Source organism: Columba livia, chromosome 1 (assembly GCF_036013475.1).
Source record: "Columba livia isolate bColLiv1 breed racing homer chromosome 1, bColLiv1.pat.W.v2, whole genome shotgun sequence".
NCBI lineage: Eukaryota > Metazoa > Chordata > Aves > Columbiformes > Columbidae > Columba > Columba livia.
Genome location: NC_088602.1, coordinates 128,363,141 through 128,376,533, shown reverse-complemented (window position 1 = coordinate 128,376,533; position 13,393 = coordinate 128,363,141). Strand labels below are relative to the sequence as shown.

General features: G+C 50.1%; 1 protein-coding gene across 1 annotated transcript; it reads right to left on the bottom strand.

The window, feature by feature from the left end:
* Window positions 1-1,200: 1,200 nt before the first annotated feature.
* P3H3 (prolyl 3-hydroxylase 3) lies at window positions 1,201-12,229 on the bottom strand. Its single transcript, XM_005506330.3, has 15 exons — window positions 11,786-12,229; window positions 11,357-11,509; window positions 10,456-10,645; window positions 10,197-10,328; window positions 9,162-9,295; window positions 8,784-8,873; window positions 8,416-8,468; window positions 8,145-8,203; window positions 6,844-6,968; window positions 6,627-6,722; window positions 5,492-5,642; window positions 5,204-5,321; window positions 2,722-2,797; window positions 2,186-2,326; window positions 1,201-1,889 (listed from the first exon to the last, which is right to left on the bottom strand). The coding sequence occupies exons 1-15, from the start codon at window positions 12,206-12,208 to the stop codon at window positions 1,677-1,679; spliced, it is 2,154 nt and encodes a 717-aa protein (XP_005506387.2). The 5' UTR covers window positions 12,209-12,229; the 3' UTR covers window positions 1,201-1,676.
* Window positions 12,230-13,393: the final 1,164 nt, after the last annotated feature.

The window sequence follows — 13,393 nt, the reverse complement described above, 5'->3', positions numbered from 1 at the left end:
GAGCCAGGTTCACACCCTCTCCGGGCAGCAAACTGGGCTCTGCATGGGGAAAACAGAAGTGGGCACAGGGGCCAAGGGTGGCAAAAGATTTGGTGGCATGCCTTTTGGCAGCCACTTTAGTGGGATGCTGTGAGGGGATTATCTTGGCCTCAATCTCTTTTAATCTCTCCCGCGGCTTTGGCCCAAGCCTGAGATAAATACCTTTTAACGGATCTCATCTGACGTCAGGAGGCCATCAGTCTAATCACCCAAGCCACATTTGGGCAAAACAAGCCAGAGATGTGGACACTGACCCATCACCTCCCAACACATTCCCATCAAGCAGGAACCATCCAACAACCCCACATGAATCATCGGGACAGATGTGTGAGTGCTAAAGGATGTGATGGACCTCCCACCAGAGAGAGGGAAGTTGAAATGCACACATGGAACTCTTTTTCCTGTGACCCTGGGAAGGACAGAAAGCAATACAGGTTGCCCATGCAGGTTTACCAAGCGTGTGTGTTAAGGCAGTGCTTGGGTTCAAATTGAGGAGATTTACCTTTTGATGGAGCAGGAGCCCTGTGCCAACAGCGACATGGGGATCACCCACACACCTCTCACAACGTTGGCCCTGGCCCTATCAATTTCTTCCATCTGAACCGTAGTTTGGGTCTCCAATGCACAACTCCCACCACGGCCTGTGTGTGTCATGATCACAGGTTGATCTCTGGCTCTAATGGTTCCCAGGAAGAGGGTCACTGCGCTTTTCCATACTCCATATCCACCCCATTCAATTCCTGTTTGGCTACCATGTAATCTCATCTCAGGACACTAATCCCCTGCACAGTGACAGCAGATTGTCTTTGCATCAGGGTGGAAAATCATAAATAAAATATCTCTTCTGCTTTCAGGGGCAATTTGGTGCATGGACAGCAAAAAAAAAAAAAAAAAAAAAAAGAGATGCTTTGCTGCAGGAAACCATGAGCATACATTGCTTTTTCTTAAGGTGACTTCCCACATTTTCCAGGGGTTAGTCATGGCAGACCTGACTTTCTCTCGTGCTCTCCCTTACTGCAAGCAGCTGGCATCTAGGCAATTACTTTGTTTTCTTTCACTTCGGGCTCAGTCTCCTTCCACAACTTGTTAATTAAATTTCCATCAGCAACAAGTGACAATGTCTCCCCCCCTGGTGCACAGACTCAAGCTTCCACCACCATCTGTGTCCAGCATTTTGCTTTTATTCCATATATTCACAGTCCCTCACCCTTGCAGACCAGTTGGGAGGTTATGGAGTTTGCAGGTGCCTAGGAAATTCAGAGGCTGCTGTTTTAAGTTCTTGAATGTGACAGCCCTTACTGAAAGACCTCAGGCTCTTCCTCCCCATCTTGGATCTGGCCCTGGATGACCAGGGACCTGGCACTGAGAAGAATGGGATGAGGAGACCCTACCTGCTTACTTCTGAATGACATAAACACATCGGTGAAGCAGCGAAGAAAGTTCCTGTTGTTGACTTTAATACTCTGTCCCTGCTACCATTTTTGGCTGCTGGGATGTCACAGAGAAGAAAGCTTCATCCCACCCCATCACTACAGCTCTAGCATGCTAATACATTGCTCCAGGCCTCTGTGGTCGTGGTTCTACCAAGACCAGCCAGGCCATGGTGTGTGTCAGTCCTGCCCCCAGGCCCGACATTCTCAGAACTCATCTCTGGCACGTAGCATCTTGGAGCGCTGTGTTCTGTCTGAGCCAGGTTTGTGTCTCCAGCTCATGGGCCTGTCTCCACTGCTGGAAACTGGAAGCTCTGAGGAGGATCTGCCGCTGTGATCAGCTCCCTGACGTTCTCCTCCATTAGACCGGTCCTGCTCCACAGCTCTTTGCTGCATCACCTCCTCTGCCTTCACCCGCTCCTGCAGCCATGGAGACAGAGATGATGTAAATCCCTCTCTGCTAGGGTCTTCATCCTGCTCACAGGGGCTGACAAGACACATCTCATCTTTGCCACATCCATCCAATCCCTGCCAGAGTCCACTGTCTCTTGTGGGACCCATCATAGGCTGGACCCTCCACCAGGTACCTTGTCAGAGGACAAGCCCCAGCTGCTGCACTAGGCTCTGCCCCATGGGAAAGCCCAGAATCTATTCCTCAGGGGGATTTGGTCTGGCTTGGAGGTACTTGTATTCAGTTCTCCAACATGGTACTTTACCTGTTCAGCGTGCTCTTGGGAGTGTGTGTACCAGAGAGCCATGGCGCAGCGCCTGCCACGGCTCACTGCCCACACGCCGTGGGGGTTCTCCTTGCCAGAGCTGAAGGCTACCAGCCTCCCACACTTAGGACGCACCTCAGCCTGCCAGGAAAGAGAAAAGACAATGAAGCCAGCATCACCCTGCTCTGGGGTACATGGTCATTGTATATGGAAGAGTAGAGAGCCACTAGGCACCCGCTGCCAGTCTATTGGCAAGGCAGGTCTTGCAGAGGGACAGAGAAAATCTAAGACACAACCCAGGTTACAGACACACATAGACTGGAAGAGCCTGGAACATCTCAGCTAGGAAAGAGTTAACCTCTCCTGTCTGAGATTTGCATTGATTTGCCTTTAGGTGCCCCTATTTGAATCTGCCACAGCACCAGCACTGGGTTGTTTTTGGAGTGGTGGGACCCAATAACCAACTAGTTTCCTCCTGCCCAGATTAAGTCTACTGCTCAGTCCTCTCCTCTTCTTTTGGCCAGTCCCAGACTTACTGTGACAGTCACAGTGTCCATTTCAGTGAAGAAAAGGCCCCCACCTTGGAAGTCATCATTGAGGTAGAGAATGCCACTGTGAATAAAAAGAAAGAGGACATATGGAGGGTGAAGCTCATTCTTCCCAGGTACTCCCCACAGTCCTTGTTGCAGGAGGCTGTGGGACCTGAATGATACCACAGGTTCAAAGTGACCAGATCACTTTACAGGGGAAACCGTTTGTGGGGGTGTTAAATACAGCAGTGCCTGACTCAGAGGAGTCCCTGAGCTGCAGGCCACGGGAGGCTAGGAGAGCATGCCAGGGAGTTAGCTCTATGCAGTTGTCCTGTTTTGGTTTTAATCCTCTCATAGCACGTATCTGTGGCACTGCTGTGACAATGCCATGGGCTAGGTAAACCCGCACGATGCTTTTTAAGATTGGGAATAATCCAAAAACTGGAAGAGGAGACTGATGAGCAAAGAAAGCCATGTCTAAAGAGTCAATAGATTTCAAGGTGACATAAGAATGGTCAAAAAGACTGCATGCATAAAAGTAAAACAGTAATTTCTTTTACTAATGCTAGACAAAAAGAGAAGTAGCGAGGCCACTGTGCAGTGCAGGTGAGACCACTGTCAACTGGGTCAAAGTATGGACCACAAACTATTATACTTGCATTCCTCTTGGTATTCAATTAATCTGATAGAAAATGTCAGAGAACAAGAGAGGTTTATTAATGGGACTGTGAGAACGAAACAGAAATCAACACTGTGGCTGCTGAAGCAAAACATTACAGACATAAGGACAGTGAGAAGATTACCAGCCCTGAAAGCCAGGAAATTATAGTTCTTCTGCCCTTGGGTTTCAATAAGACTTTGAAGTCAGGGTGGTAACACAACTGAAGAAAAGCAAGGACAGATCTCAGACACACGAAAGGGTAGGAGGGTAGGAAATAACAAGTCCATTAGCCTGACCTCAATAGTCTGCAGGGCTTCAGACTCCATTTCTGAGAAGGGTAATTGAAGGACAAAAGGTAAATAGAAAATGGTCTTAAAATGTAACACGGGGGTACTAAAAGCAGATGGGGTTAGTCACACAATCTTTGACAAAACTGTTGATTTCACAGGCATAGAAAATGTGCTTGATCTCAGCAGTTTGGACTCCGATAAAAGTCCTCAGAACAGTGCCTCTGAAGAAATTAGTAACGAACACAGAGAAGATGAAGAGGAACGTATGAACAGCTCACACTGACTAGTGCAGCCCTGGCACCCAAAGGAGTACTCTTTGCCTGGAGGAGGATCACTGGACCACTGGGACCCCTGGGCTCAATACTGTTCAATAGTTTCATTAACGACCACTGCACAAATACACAGAAGAGATCCAAGAAATCTGGAGCACAAAATTCATGGAGTTTGTCCTCATCCAAAACAACACTGGAAGTGCTCAGCCCTTGTGAGCTGGTTGGGCAATCACAATTCTCTCTGCAAGAGGACAGGAATACTCCCGGAAATAGCTCGGTGGCACAGATCCCAGTAAGATATTTTAATATACATTCAAGCAGAAGTCAGAGAAGCTCACTGCCAGGCAGGAGTGAGGTGACAGGACTGCTTTCCCACAGGAAATACAGAGATCTAACCAGTTACACTGCAGAGATTGGTAACTTTACAATCTGACTATACCACATCAACATCTATGTGAGAAGGGAAATGGACTCAATGATACCTCAGCTCCCTCTAAGCCCCACATCCTTATCACAGGCTGCTCAGAAAAGATCTCTGCTCTGAGTACAGCTACCACTCAAAGAAAAGGCAAATAAGATTTCTGGATGCCAATATATGGGACGGTAGATAGGTGGAATCAGCTATAGAAAACTGACCTAATTTGTCTGTAGTGTGGAAAAATTGTCACCATCTTTAAAATATTTCAGGTTATTTCACAGAAGAATACAAAATTCTAACAAAGGCTGGAAAAAACCAAAACCTTTCACATAGAATGGAAAACTCAACACAAAGTATTGGCAGTGGATCTTGAGAGAGATGAATGGGAAAATATTCACCAAAGTACACTGGCTGCTCAAACAAAGGAAATCCAAGAAGCCTAGTTCTCCCTTTCCTGTAACTCATAGACAATGCAGCAGTAAGACTGTGAAAGATGGAACGTGTTTAAAAGGAACAGCTGGCAGTGGGCTGTAGTACTGTGGTAGAGCCTAAGAAGACAATTTGATATCATGGTTCTAGTTCAAGCAGCCTCAGCGCCTCATTCTGCTCCTTGTTAATGTTTGCGAAGGGAGAAAGGAGAAAGACTAGATATTTTTGCCAGGCTAGGAAAGGTGTTTCACACCTCATTCTGAAGCCACTGATGCAGCCTTTTGCCTGATGCTACAGACCTGGTTGTCTTTGAGCCAACAATGCATCACCTGGTTTTGATAAGCTGAGCTTATCCTCTGATGGGGCTGTGGAGGCATTCTGATGTCCACATGACCTAATGCAGGTCCCCTTCTCTTACCTGTAGTCCCTGTACACATAGGCAGGCGGTTCTCTCCAGCATTCTTGCCCCTCAGGATCCAAGAGACAATTATCAGCATGGACAGGATGACTAAGATCCATACGACCTCCCTGTTCCTCTGATAATGGAAGTTTTGAAAAAGAATATGGGTATTTTCAGTTTCAATAAATAAGGCAGAGAGAAAGGCGCACAGTGAGAGTAAAGGAAAGAGACTCTCCTGAGAGCACATGGCTGGGACTGAGGAGACTCCCCAGGAGACAGGGACTAACAGGGTGAAAGATTCTTTACCATCTATAGCTGTGCGGCACACAAGGTGTGTGAATGAGAAATGGAGTTTCTTTCCAGGAGTAAAGTAGGACTCTACGATTTTCCGTGATTTCTCACTGGCCTGCAGAAACAATTTGGCATCTCTCCAGTCCACGTCCCCATTCTGGGCTAGCTACAAGTGAAAAGCAAGCCTGTTAGAATACTTACATACAAAGATATTCCAAGAAATCATACACAGTACGGAAGAAGAGACCCGTGTAAAATTCTGTGGTCACACATGTAAGAAAATAACATGTTTTCTCTTGTAAATATAAGTCAGGAATACATGTGTACAGCACAGAAATTCTTTCCTTCTACTCAGCTCATGAAGCCACATCTGGAATGCAGTACCCTTTTGGGTCCAACATAAACAAGGGACACTAGCAAACCAGAATGAATCTTCAGTGAAAGGTCTTAAGATGGCAGGGGTGTTGGAGCACAGAATTTCAAAAAAGAGGCTGAAAGAGCTGGGTTTCTTCAGCCTAGAGAAGGCCAAAGGAGGATCTAACCATAGTTTCCTGTCACCTGAAAGGGGGTTATAGAGAAGATGGAGACAATCTCTTCTTAGAAAAAGACACTGAAAAGACAAGAAGCAATGGGCAAAAGCTGCAGCAAGGGAAATTTTGTCTAGATATTAAGAAAGATTTCATCCTCCTGAGAATGGTACAGCACTGAAACAGGTGCCCAGAGAGGGCACCTGTGGGGAATCTCCACCCTTGGAGATGTTCAGGACTCGCCTGTGCAAAGCCCTGAGGAATCTCATCTAGCTTTGGAGTTAGCCATGCTGAAAGCAGGGGGTTGGATTACAGATCTCCAAAAGCTCCTACCACCTTTATTTTATTCTCTAATTCTAAGCTAAGCATGTTCCTTCACAGGGACAAGTAGCAATCCCAAAACACTGTCTCATAGGAGAGAAAGCACTTGTCAAGCCCTCCATGTACAACATGCCTAAACATGACTGTAGATGAAGAGGGTCAGGGGAGACTGCATGTCTGCTTGTGAGGAAGATAACACAACCATGACCCCATCCAGAGTGCACTTCACAGAGGAAAATGCTGGTGTGGCAAACACTTTTTCTGGACAATCAAGGAGGTGGCAGACTCACAGAGCCACTTACCTGCATGGCTTTCAGAACTGTTAACCCTTCAAATCTCTCATGTGGGGTGTGAGGTGATCGTCTTGCCCGGTAGCCATCTCCTGCTTCTCCTGCTGCCTGGAACAGGATACAGATGACACACACTGTGCTGCCATCTCTCCCCCTTAGGAACACAACAACTCTGTCTGCTGAGGAGGAAAGTACACACACAGGAGCTCCTGCAAGACTCAGGCCTCACCTTTGTCAGTCGGAGGAGGTCCTTACACTCAGACTCGGTCAGCACTCTGTCAAACACAACCCTCTGGGTTCCATTCATCTGGTGGGAATCCATCGTAACAACAATACCTTCAAAAGGCAATGGACCTATCAAGAAGCAAGTACAGACAGACATGAGCGAGCTCTGGACAAGAAGCCCTCACACACCAACCCCCAGCCTGGATAAAGAAGTGGAGAGATGCTACACATTCTCTGAGAAGACAGGACAGTCCCCCAGAAGTGCCCATTCCTCACAGACCTTGAGCCACTTGCACCCCTCACATGCTTCAGGGGAACCAGAGCATCAGCTGGGGAAGCTGGCCTACAGCGCGTGCTTCAGGAGCCAGCAGAAATGTGGGGCTTGCTGGGAGAGCAGCAGGGAGCTGGGGAAAGTTGAGTGCACTGTGGATCGCAGCAGCAGAACAGGTCCAGCCTGCTGGGGTGAGGCTCTGGAGAAAAGAAGCAGGTAAACACCTCAATCAACCCTCTTTTCAATAACACATCTTATGCCAGAATTATCTCCAGTGAATTTTTCTACTTTCTTCAGCCCTAAAGAGAAGCAATAGGTATTAGTTGGTGATTTGATCTTTTGATCTTTGGCCATTTTTCTACCCCGACCTCTGACCTCTAGATGGTCAGGAATGCCAAGGTATTTAGATCCTCACAATGATCTGCTCTCCCATGTGTCACAGTACAGAACCACTTGGTATCACTTAAGCAAAGACTCCAGGACAGAGCCCCACAAGATGCTGTGTGTCCATACATAAGAATAAAGGACCAGCAAGAGCACAGGACTCTGCACTGCAGTCTATAGCATTCAGTCACAACCATCTGGACTTGTGTTTGTCAGGGAAAGACTTGCCCAAGCCAAACAGTCTATTACCAGTTTCCATTTCCCACCTCTCTACTCGTCCCCTTCAGAAAAAAGCTGTTTGAATTTGCGCTGGTGGAGTTGAACCAGCTTTGGTGTACACCCTCCTGCCATACTGAACAGGGATCTGCCGGTCCACAGGCATGTCACATATTCAGATGCCACTACACTCAGCTTCTCCAGCCACAGTGCTCTTTGAGTTCCCATCCCAGAGATGTACACAGTGAGATTTTCAAGATGACACATGCATCGTAGAGGGAGAAAAGGAACAGTGAGAAGACTTGTTGAGCCATTCGAGACAGTCTGCATCTATGCTAGCATTCAAATGTCTGAGGATGGAAGAAAAGACAGCATTTAGCCTCGCTAAGCCTGGCTGACTGCATCCAAGTCATTCTTTAAGCTCTTTTACTCACCCCTCTTCTTCATCTCTTCCACATCCAGAGTTTCCTGCTTTTGCTTCTCCTGATCCTCTCTCAGGAGCAAGGGAAAAAACAGACACCGTGGCTGTCAGTACACAGAGCTATGCCTAACCCTCCTCTGTGGTAGCATTTCGCACCCTTCCTGTTCCTGTTTTGCCCATTCCTCAGTAGGTATTACTGTTCCTTGTTCCACCTCTGTCAGTCCAACCCCATCCACTATTTCCAATAGTTACATTTTGGTTCTAGTCGACTTGGCCAACCTTACCTGTGTTTCCCCTTTAGGTTTTCAGGAATCAGCTCATCTGGAGTCCAAAGATCCTACAGGAACAAATGCAGATGGTTTAGTACACAACCAACTTCTCCCACATCCGATGATGTCAAACACCCAGCTCCTTTTCCTCCTTCTCCAGTGAATATCAGACCAATGATTCTGGCTTGCCTCTGATGACATCCAGATTTGGGTAATGCATCTGGTCACTGCAGCAATTTCCAACTAACTTTAGTCCTGGAGCAGCAGAAACTCATAAGGACGTGGGGGTCCTTCTCATCAGTGTCTGATCCCTTCTGAAGTGAATTCTGACAACTGTCTTTGTGAAATCAGGGCAGGAAGATTAAGATGATACCATTACTTACAGGGTCATCAAAACTTTCTCCTAGATGCTCCACTGCATAATATATCAACTTCTTCTCCATCAAAGATCTCTGCACATAATGTCGAATAATCTAAGAAAGCAAAGAGGCTGTCAAACAACCATCCCACAAAAGACAACCCCATCCCTATCCAGGGCAGAAACCTGCCCCAACACACTGCTGGGCAGTATGAAAGCCCTGTTCTGTGCTGCAGGGACCCTGCCTGGTATAGACTGTAAGTAAACTCAGGCTCCAGTTTCTTCGGTCCTGGGCTTGGCACACATCTGCCATGAAACACCACCCCTTTTGTCTACTGGACCATGATTCTGTTGTATGGGACAGGGGAGGGCCAAAAACGTACAGACCTGGGGTTGTAACTACCTCTCTGGCTGTGACAGCTGTGTCCTCTCCCAGTTCTGTGTGATACTGTTTCATTTTCTCCAACATTGGCTCATCCATAGGATAGAAGAGCAAGTAGGAAGCAGCACATTCAGCAGCCAGCACCTGGTTCCCAACTTGGGCAGGGACAGAACAGAACAAACAGGTATGTCTCTGGAAGACCTGATGTTAGCAGCAAATGTGCACAGGCCAGCAGCACCCAAGGTCCTGGTCAGGGTCCAGCAGCAGGAGGCCTTACACCAAGTACACATCAATTCCTGCTTAGTTGGGCTTCTACCCAATGGTGGGCAGACAATACATGGAATGAGCCCGGTTAAGAATGGGCCAATTTTCAAAATTTATTGGGCGCTCATTCAGAGGAAACAGAGAGAAAAAAATAAAAGTATATTTGGAAGAAAGATGATCCCACCTCCCCCACATGATAAGGGATCTGGAGGATTCTTTGAGATACAAGTTTTACCAATGACTTGAGACAGGAGATGAGAGACAGGTGGGTCAGTGTGGGAAGGAGTAGAGGTATCTAAGAGGAGAGCTGAGGGATGTGTGAAAGTGACAGGGTGGCAACGTGACCAATGTCGTGACAGGCGATCAGTTCCGCGAGGGCAGGCAAGGCTGACTCAGAAAGAACAGCACTGTCAAGATGAGACGCAAGTGCATGCTCTAGATGGGAAATGTGGGCCTATTCTGGAGTCATGTACTAAAAGGGAGAGTAAAAAATACACAGTAGATAGTTGGAGCAAGGACTTGAAATGGAGTGTGCTGGAGAAAAGAAGTGGGAAAAACCAACATTACAGAAGCTGCACAAGGAGACAGAAGTGGACCACAAGAGACCTCTCCTTCAATGGCCACAATCCTGAGCAAGAGAAGAGAGGTTCTGGGAAGAGTCGGAGGGCAGAAGCGGGAAACAAGAGGCAGAGCTCAGGTCAGTGTGCCACTTCTCCCCATGACTCCAGGTCCAGAGGAAAAGGGCAAGTTTAGAGGTGCCACAGCATAACCCAGTGGCTTGTGACTGCTCACCTTGATTGTAGGCAAACTGCAGTAAATCAAGATGAGAGGGTATGAAATCTTCTGTGGCAGAAATCCGCCCCGGCTTTGTGGCGATTTCAAGGACACACTGCTGTCTGCACTTCAAAACCTGAATATAATGGGCTGCAAGAGAGACAAGTAAGAAAAGCAGCATCTCCCACTTCCACCAGACAGGAGAGCTGAAAAATGAGGCATGTCCAGCGTGGGGAGCATGGCCTTCCTACCCAACCTGCTGTGCCTCTAATGCTACCTGCAATGGCTTCATACAGGCCAGGCTGCATCTCCTCCTCCTCCTCATCTTCATCCTCCCGAGGCCCTTCACACAGGGCACGACACTCTTCCAGAGCTGACAGAGCCTCTGTGAGTGACTCCTCCAGCCTGGCCACGGCCTGCAGGTACTCATCCGCATTGTAGTGCTGCACCCCAGCCTCATATGCTTCCTGCAAAGAACAGATCCAGACCCCTCGTCAGAGAGGGTGACACCAAAGGATGCCCTGAGACTTTGTGTCGCTCACAGGGTAGTGCTGACATCTAGGGGCCTGCCTGATCATGCACAGCCCACTACGCAGTGACAGCAAATCTTCTGGGCTTAAGCCCAATATACTTCTGCAAGGCCCTGCAGCCTGCCATAACTGTCAGCAGAAAGCCTCTGTGTCACACTTGCAGTAGTTTGTCTTCACCCTGAAGAGAAGGCTTCAGGGAGACTTTCTTGCAGCCTTTCAAATACAAAGGGGGCTTATAAGAAAGAGTGAGTGACCAAGGCCTGTAGCAACAGGAAAAGGGGCAGTGGTTTTAAACTGAGAGACAGTAAATTTAGACTAGAGATAAGGACTTGTTATGATGAGGGTGGTGAGATACTGGAACAGGTTGCCCAGAGAAGAAGCTGGGGATGCCCCATCACAACAGGTGTTCAAGGTCAGGTTGGACTGGGCTCTGAGCAACCTGATGTATTGAAAGATGTCCATGCCCATGGCAAGGGCTTGGACTAGGTGATTCTTAAAGGTCCCTTCCAGTCCAAATCATTCTGTGATTCTGTGTATGGGGGCCCTGTCTCAAGCCATGGCGCTTGTGTAGGAACAGATCACGGCTTCAGACCAGTCCCTAGGATGGGATAGGAGCTGGTGATGCCCAGCACTGCATCGAACCCTCACCCAGTGTGGTGTGGCCTCCAGGTCCCGGAAGTTGTCCGACTTCACCCCTGACATACGCCGGTACTTCTCTATGTCCTCCCGCATTTGGAGGTGCTGGGGATTAGCGACGAAAAAGGTGTGAGCAGCAGACACAGCCTGATCCAGCTTCTTCAGCTGTGGAGAAAAAGCAGCAGTGCCTGTCACATTCCGGCAGGCCTCTTCACACCCATCCTTGGCCCCAGCTGCCCCCTGCATTCACTCACAAGGCATCTCTGCCCTGTGCTGTCCAGACATCCCCTGTCCCGGGCTGGTGAGCTCTTGCCCACCAAGGAGAGCCGTGCAGAACCAGCATGCTGCCTCTGCTGCACCTGCCCAGGGCTGGCGACCCCCAGCCCCCCGGGGAGAGCCCACCCCGGGGGACCCCTGGCCGCCCCCAGGGCCGGTCCCCACCTGGAAGAAGGCCACTTGGAGGTAGTTGTAGGGCTCCCTCCGCTCGAAGTCGCGGCGGATGGCGAGGCTGGCGTGGTGGGCGGAAGGCGCGGCGCCCAGCCGGCTCCCCAGGCAGTGCTGTAGGCAGTCAGCGCGCTGCAACACCGGCCCGAAGAGTGCGGCCTCCCAGGGCCCGGCCCGCGGCGGCCCGCCGAGGAAGGCCGCCTCCCGGCGGCAGGCAGCGCGGCAGGCGCGGCGGGCCGCCCGCAGCCCCGCGTAGCTGTGCAGGGCGCGCTGCAGCAGCTCGGCTGCTCGTCCCCAGTCCCGGGCGAAGTACGCCCGCACCCCGTCCGCGTACAGCAGGTCGTAGGGGACCAGGCGGCCCGGCGACGTGGCGGCGGCGACGAGGAGGAGGCAGAGGCAGAGGCAGAGCAGGGACGCCATGGCCGAGCCGCCGGGGAGGAGGAGAAGGGGTCTAGGGCCGGTAGGCGGCTTGGCTGGGCCCGGGCGGGGCCCACCCAGAGGGCCGGGCCGGGGCGGTGCGGGCCAGGGCCGCGGTGGAGGAGCGGGGGGCAGAGCGGCTGCCGGCCCGCCCGGGCGGGGGGCGGTGGGCACGGCGGGGGACAAGGGCCAGCTCCGCCCCCGTGCCCACGTCTCTCCGCGGGAGAAGGTCTCACCGCGCCAGGCGGGAACGGTCGCTTCTTCGTGGGCGCCCGGACCAGCCCAGTGCTGGCCCTGCGTGGGACAGCAGAACCCCGGCAGCTCGTTGTCTGATGGGATACTTTGTCCAGGTGTCCGCCAAACATCTGCTAACCCTCCCTGTGGTACAGCTCACCCAGACTCCTCCAGCGGGACACCTTGTAAGATGGTACAGTTAATCTGTCAGAATCCATTCTGGGGACAAGGCACGCTTTGGCAGTTCATGTACCACTTCTCACATGGAGAAGTGCTTCAGAGGTGATGCGCTATATATAGAATCATGGAATCATTTCAGTTGGAAAAGACCTTTAAGACCAAGTCCAACTGCTAAGCTAACACTGGCACTAAACCATGTCCCTAAGAACCTCATCTATGCATCTTTTAAACACCTCTGGGGATGGTGACTCAACCACTTCCCCGGGCAGTCTGTTCCAGTGCCTGACAACACTCTCAATGAAGAAATTTTTCCTAATATCCGATCTAAACCTCCCCTGGCACAACTTCAAGACATTTCTTCTCTTTCTAACACTTGTGACTTGGGAGAAGAGACCAACACCCTCCATGCTACAGCCTCCTTTCAGGTAGTTGTAGAGATTGATAAGGTCTCCCCTCAGCCTCCTTTTCTCCAGGCTAAACAACTCCAGTTCCCTCAGCTGCTCCTCATCAGACTTGTGCTCCAGACCCCTCACCAAAACGGGCTCCAGTCTGAAGTATCAGAACAGCCCCTCTGATGCAGCCCCCCACCTTGCCCATGGCCGGAAGTAGAGCCAGCAGCAGACAGAATGAGGCCCATCTCCCACATAACTATCCCTGCACCTCTCTTCTGAGAGATTTGAGCAGGACATGAGCGTGCTCTGGACCTCACAGCTCCCAGCTTTGACAGTGTAGGCAGACAGGGACCTTGCTTGGGGAAGGCTCTGTCAGTTTTCC

Bases quoted from the DNA above. Each gene is read 5' to 3' on its own strand.
- P3H3 (XM_005506330.3), bottom strand. From the start codon at position 12,208: ATGGCGTCCCTGCTCTGCCTCTGCCTCTGCCTCCTCCTCGTCGCCGCC. The intron at 6,969-8,144 runs GTGAGTAAAAGA...GCTTCTTGATAG, and splicing joins GGAAGAGATGAAGAAGAGGG to GTCCATTGCCTTTTGAAGGT. The intron at 5,643-6,626 runs GTAAGTGGCTCT...TTTCACTTGTAG, and splicing joins CAGTTCTGAAAGCCATGCAG to CTAGCCCAGAATGGGGACGT.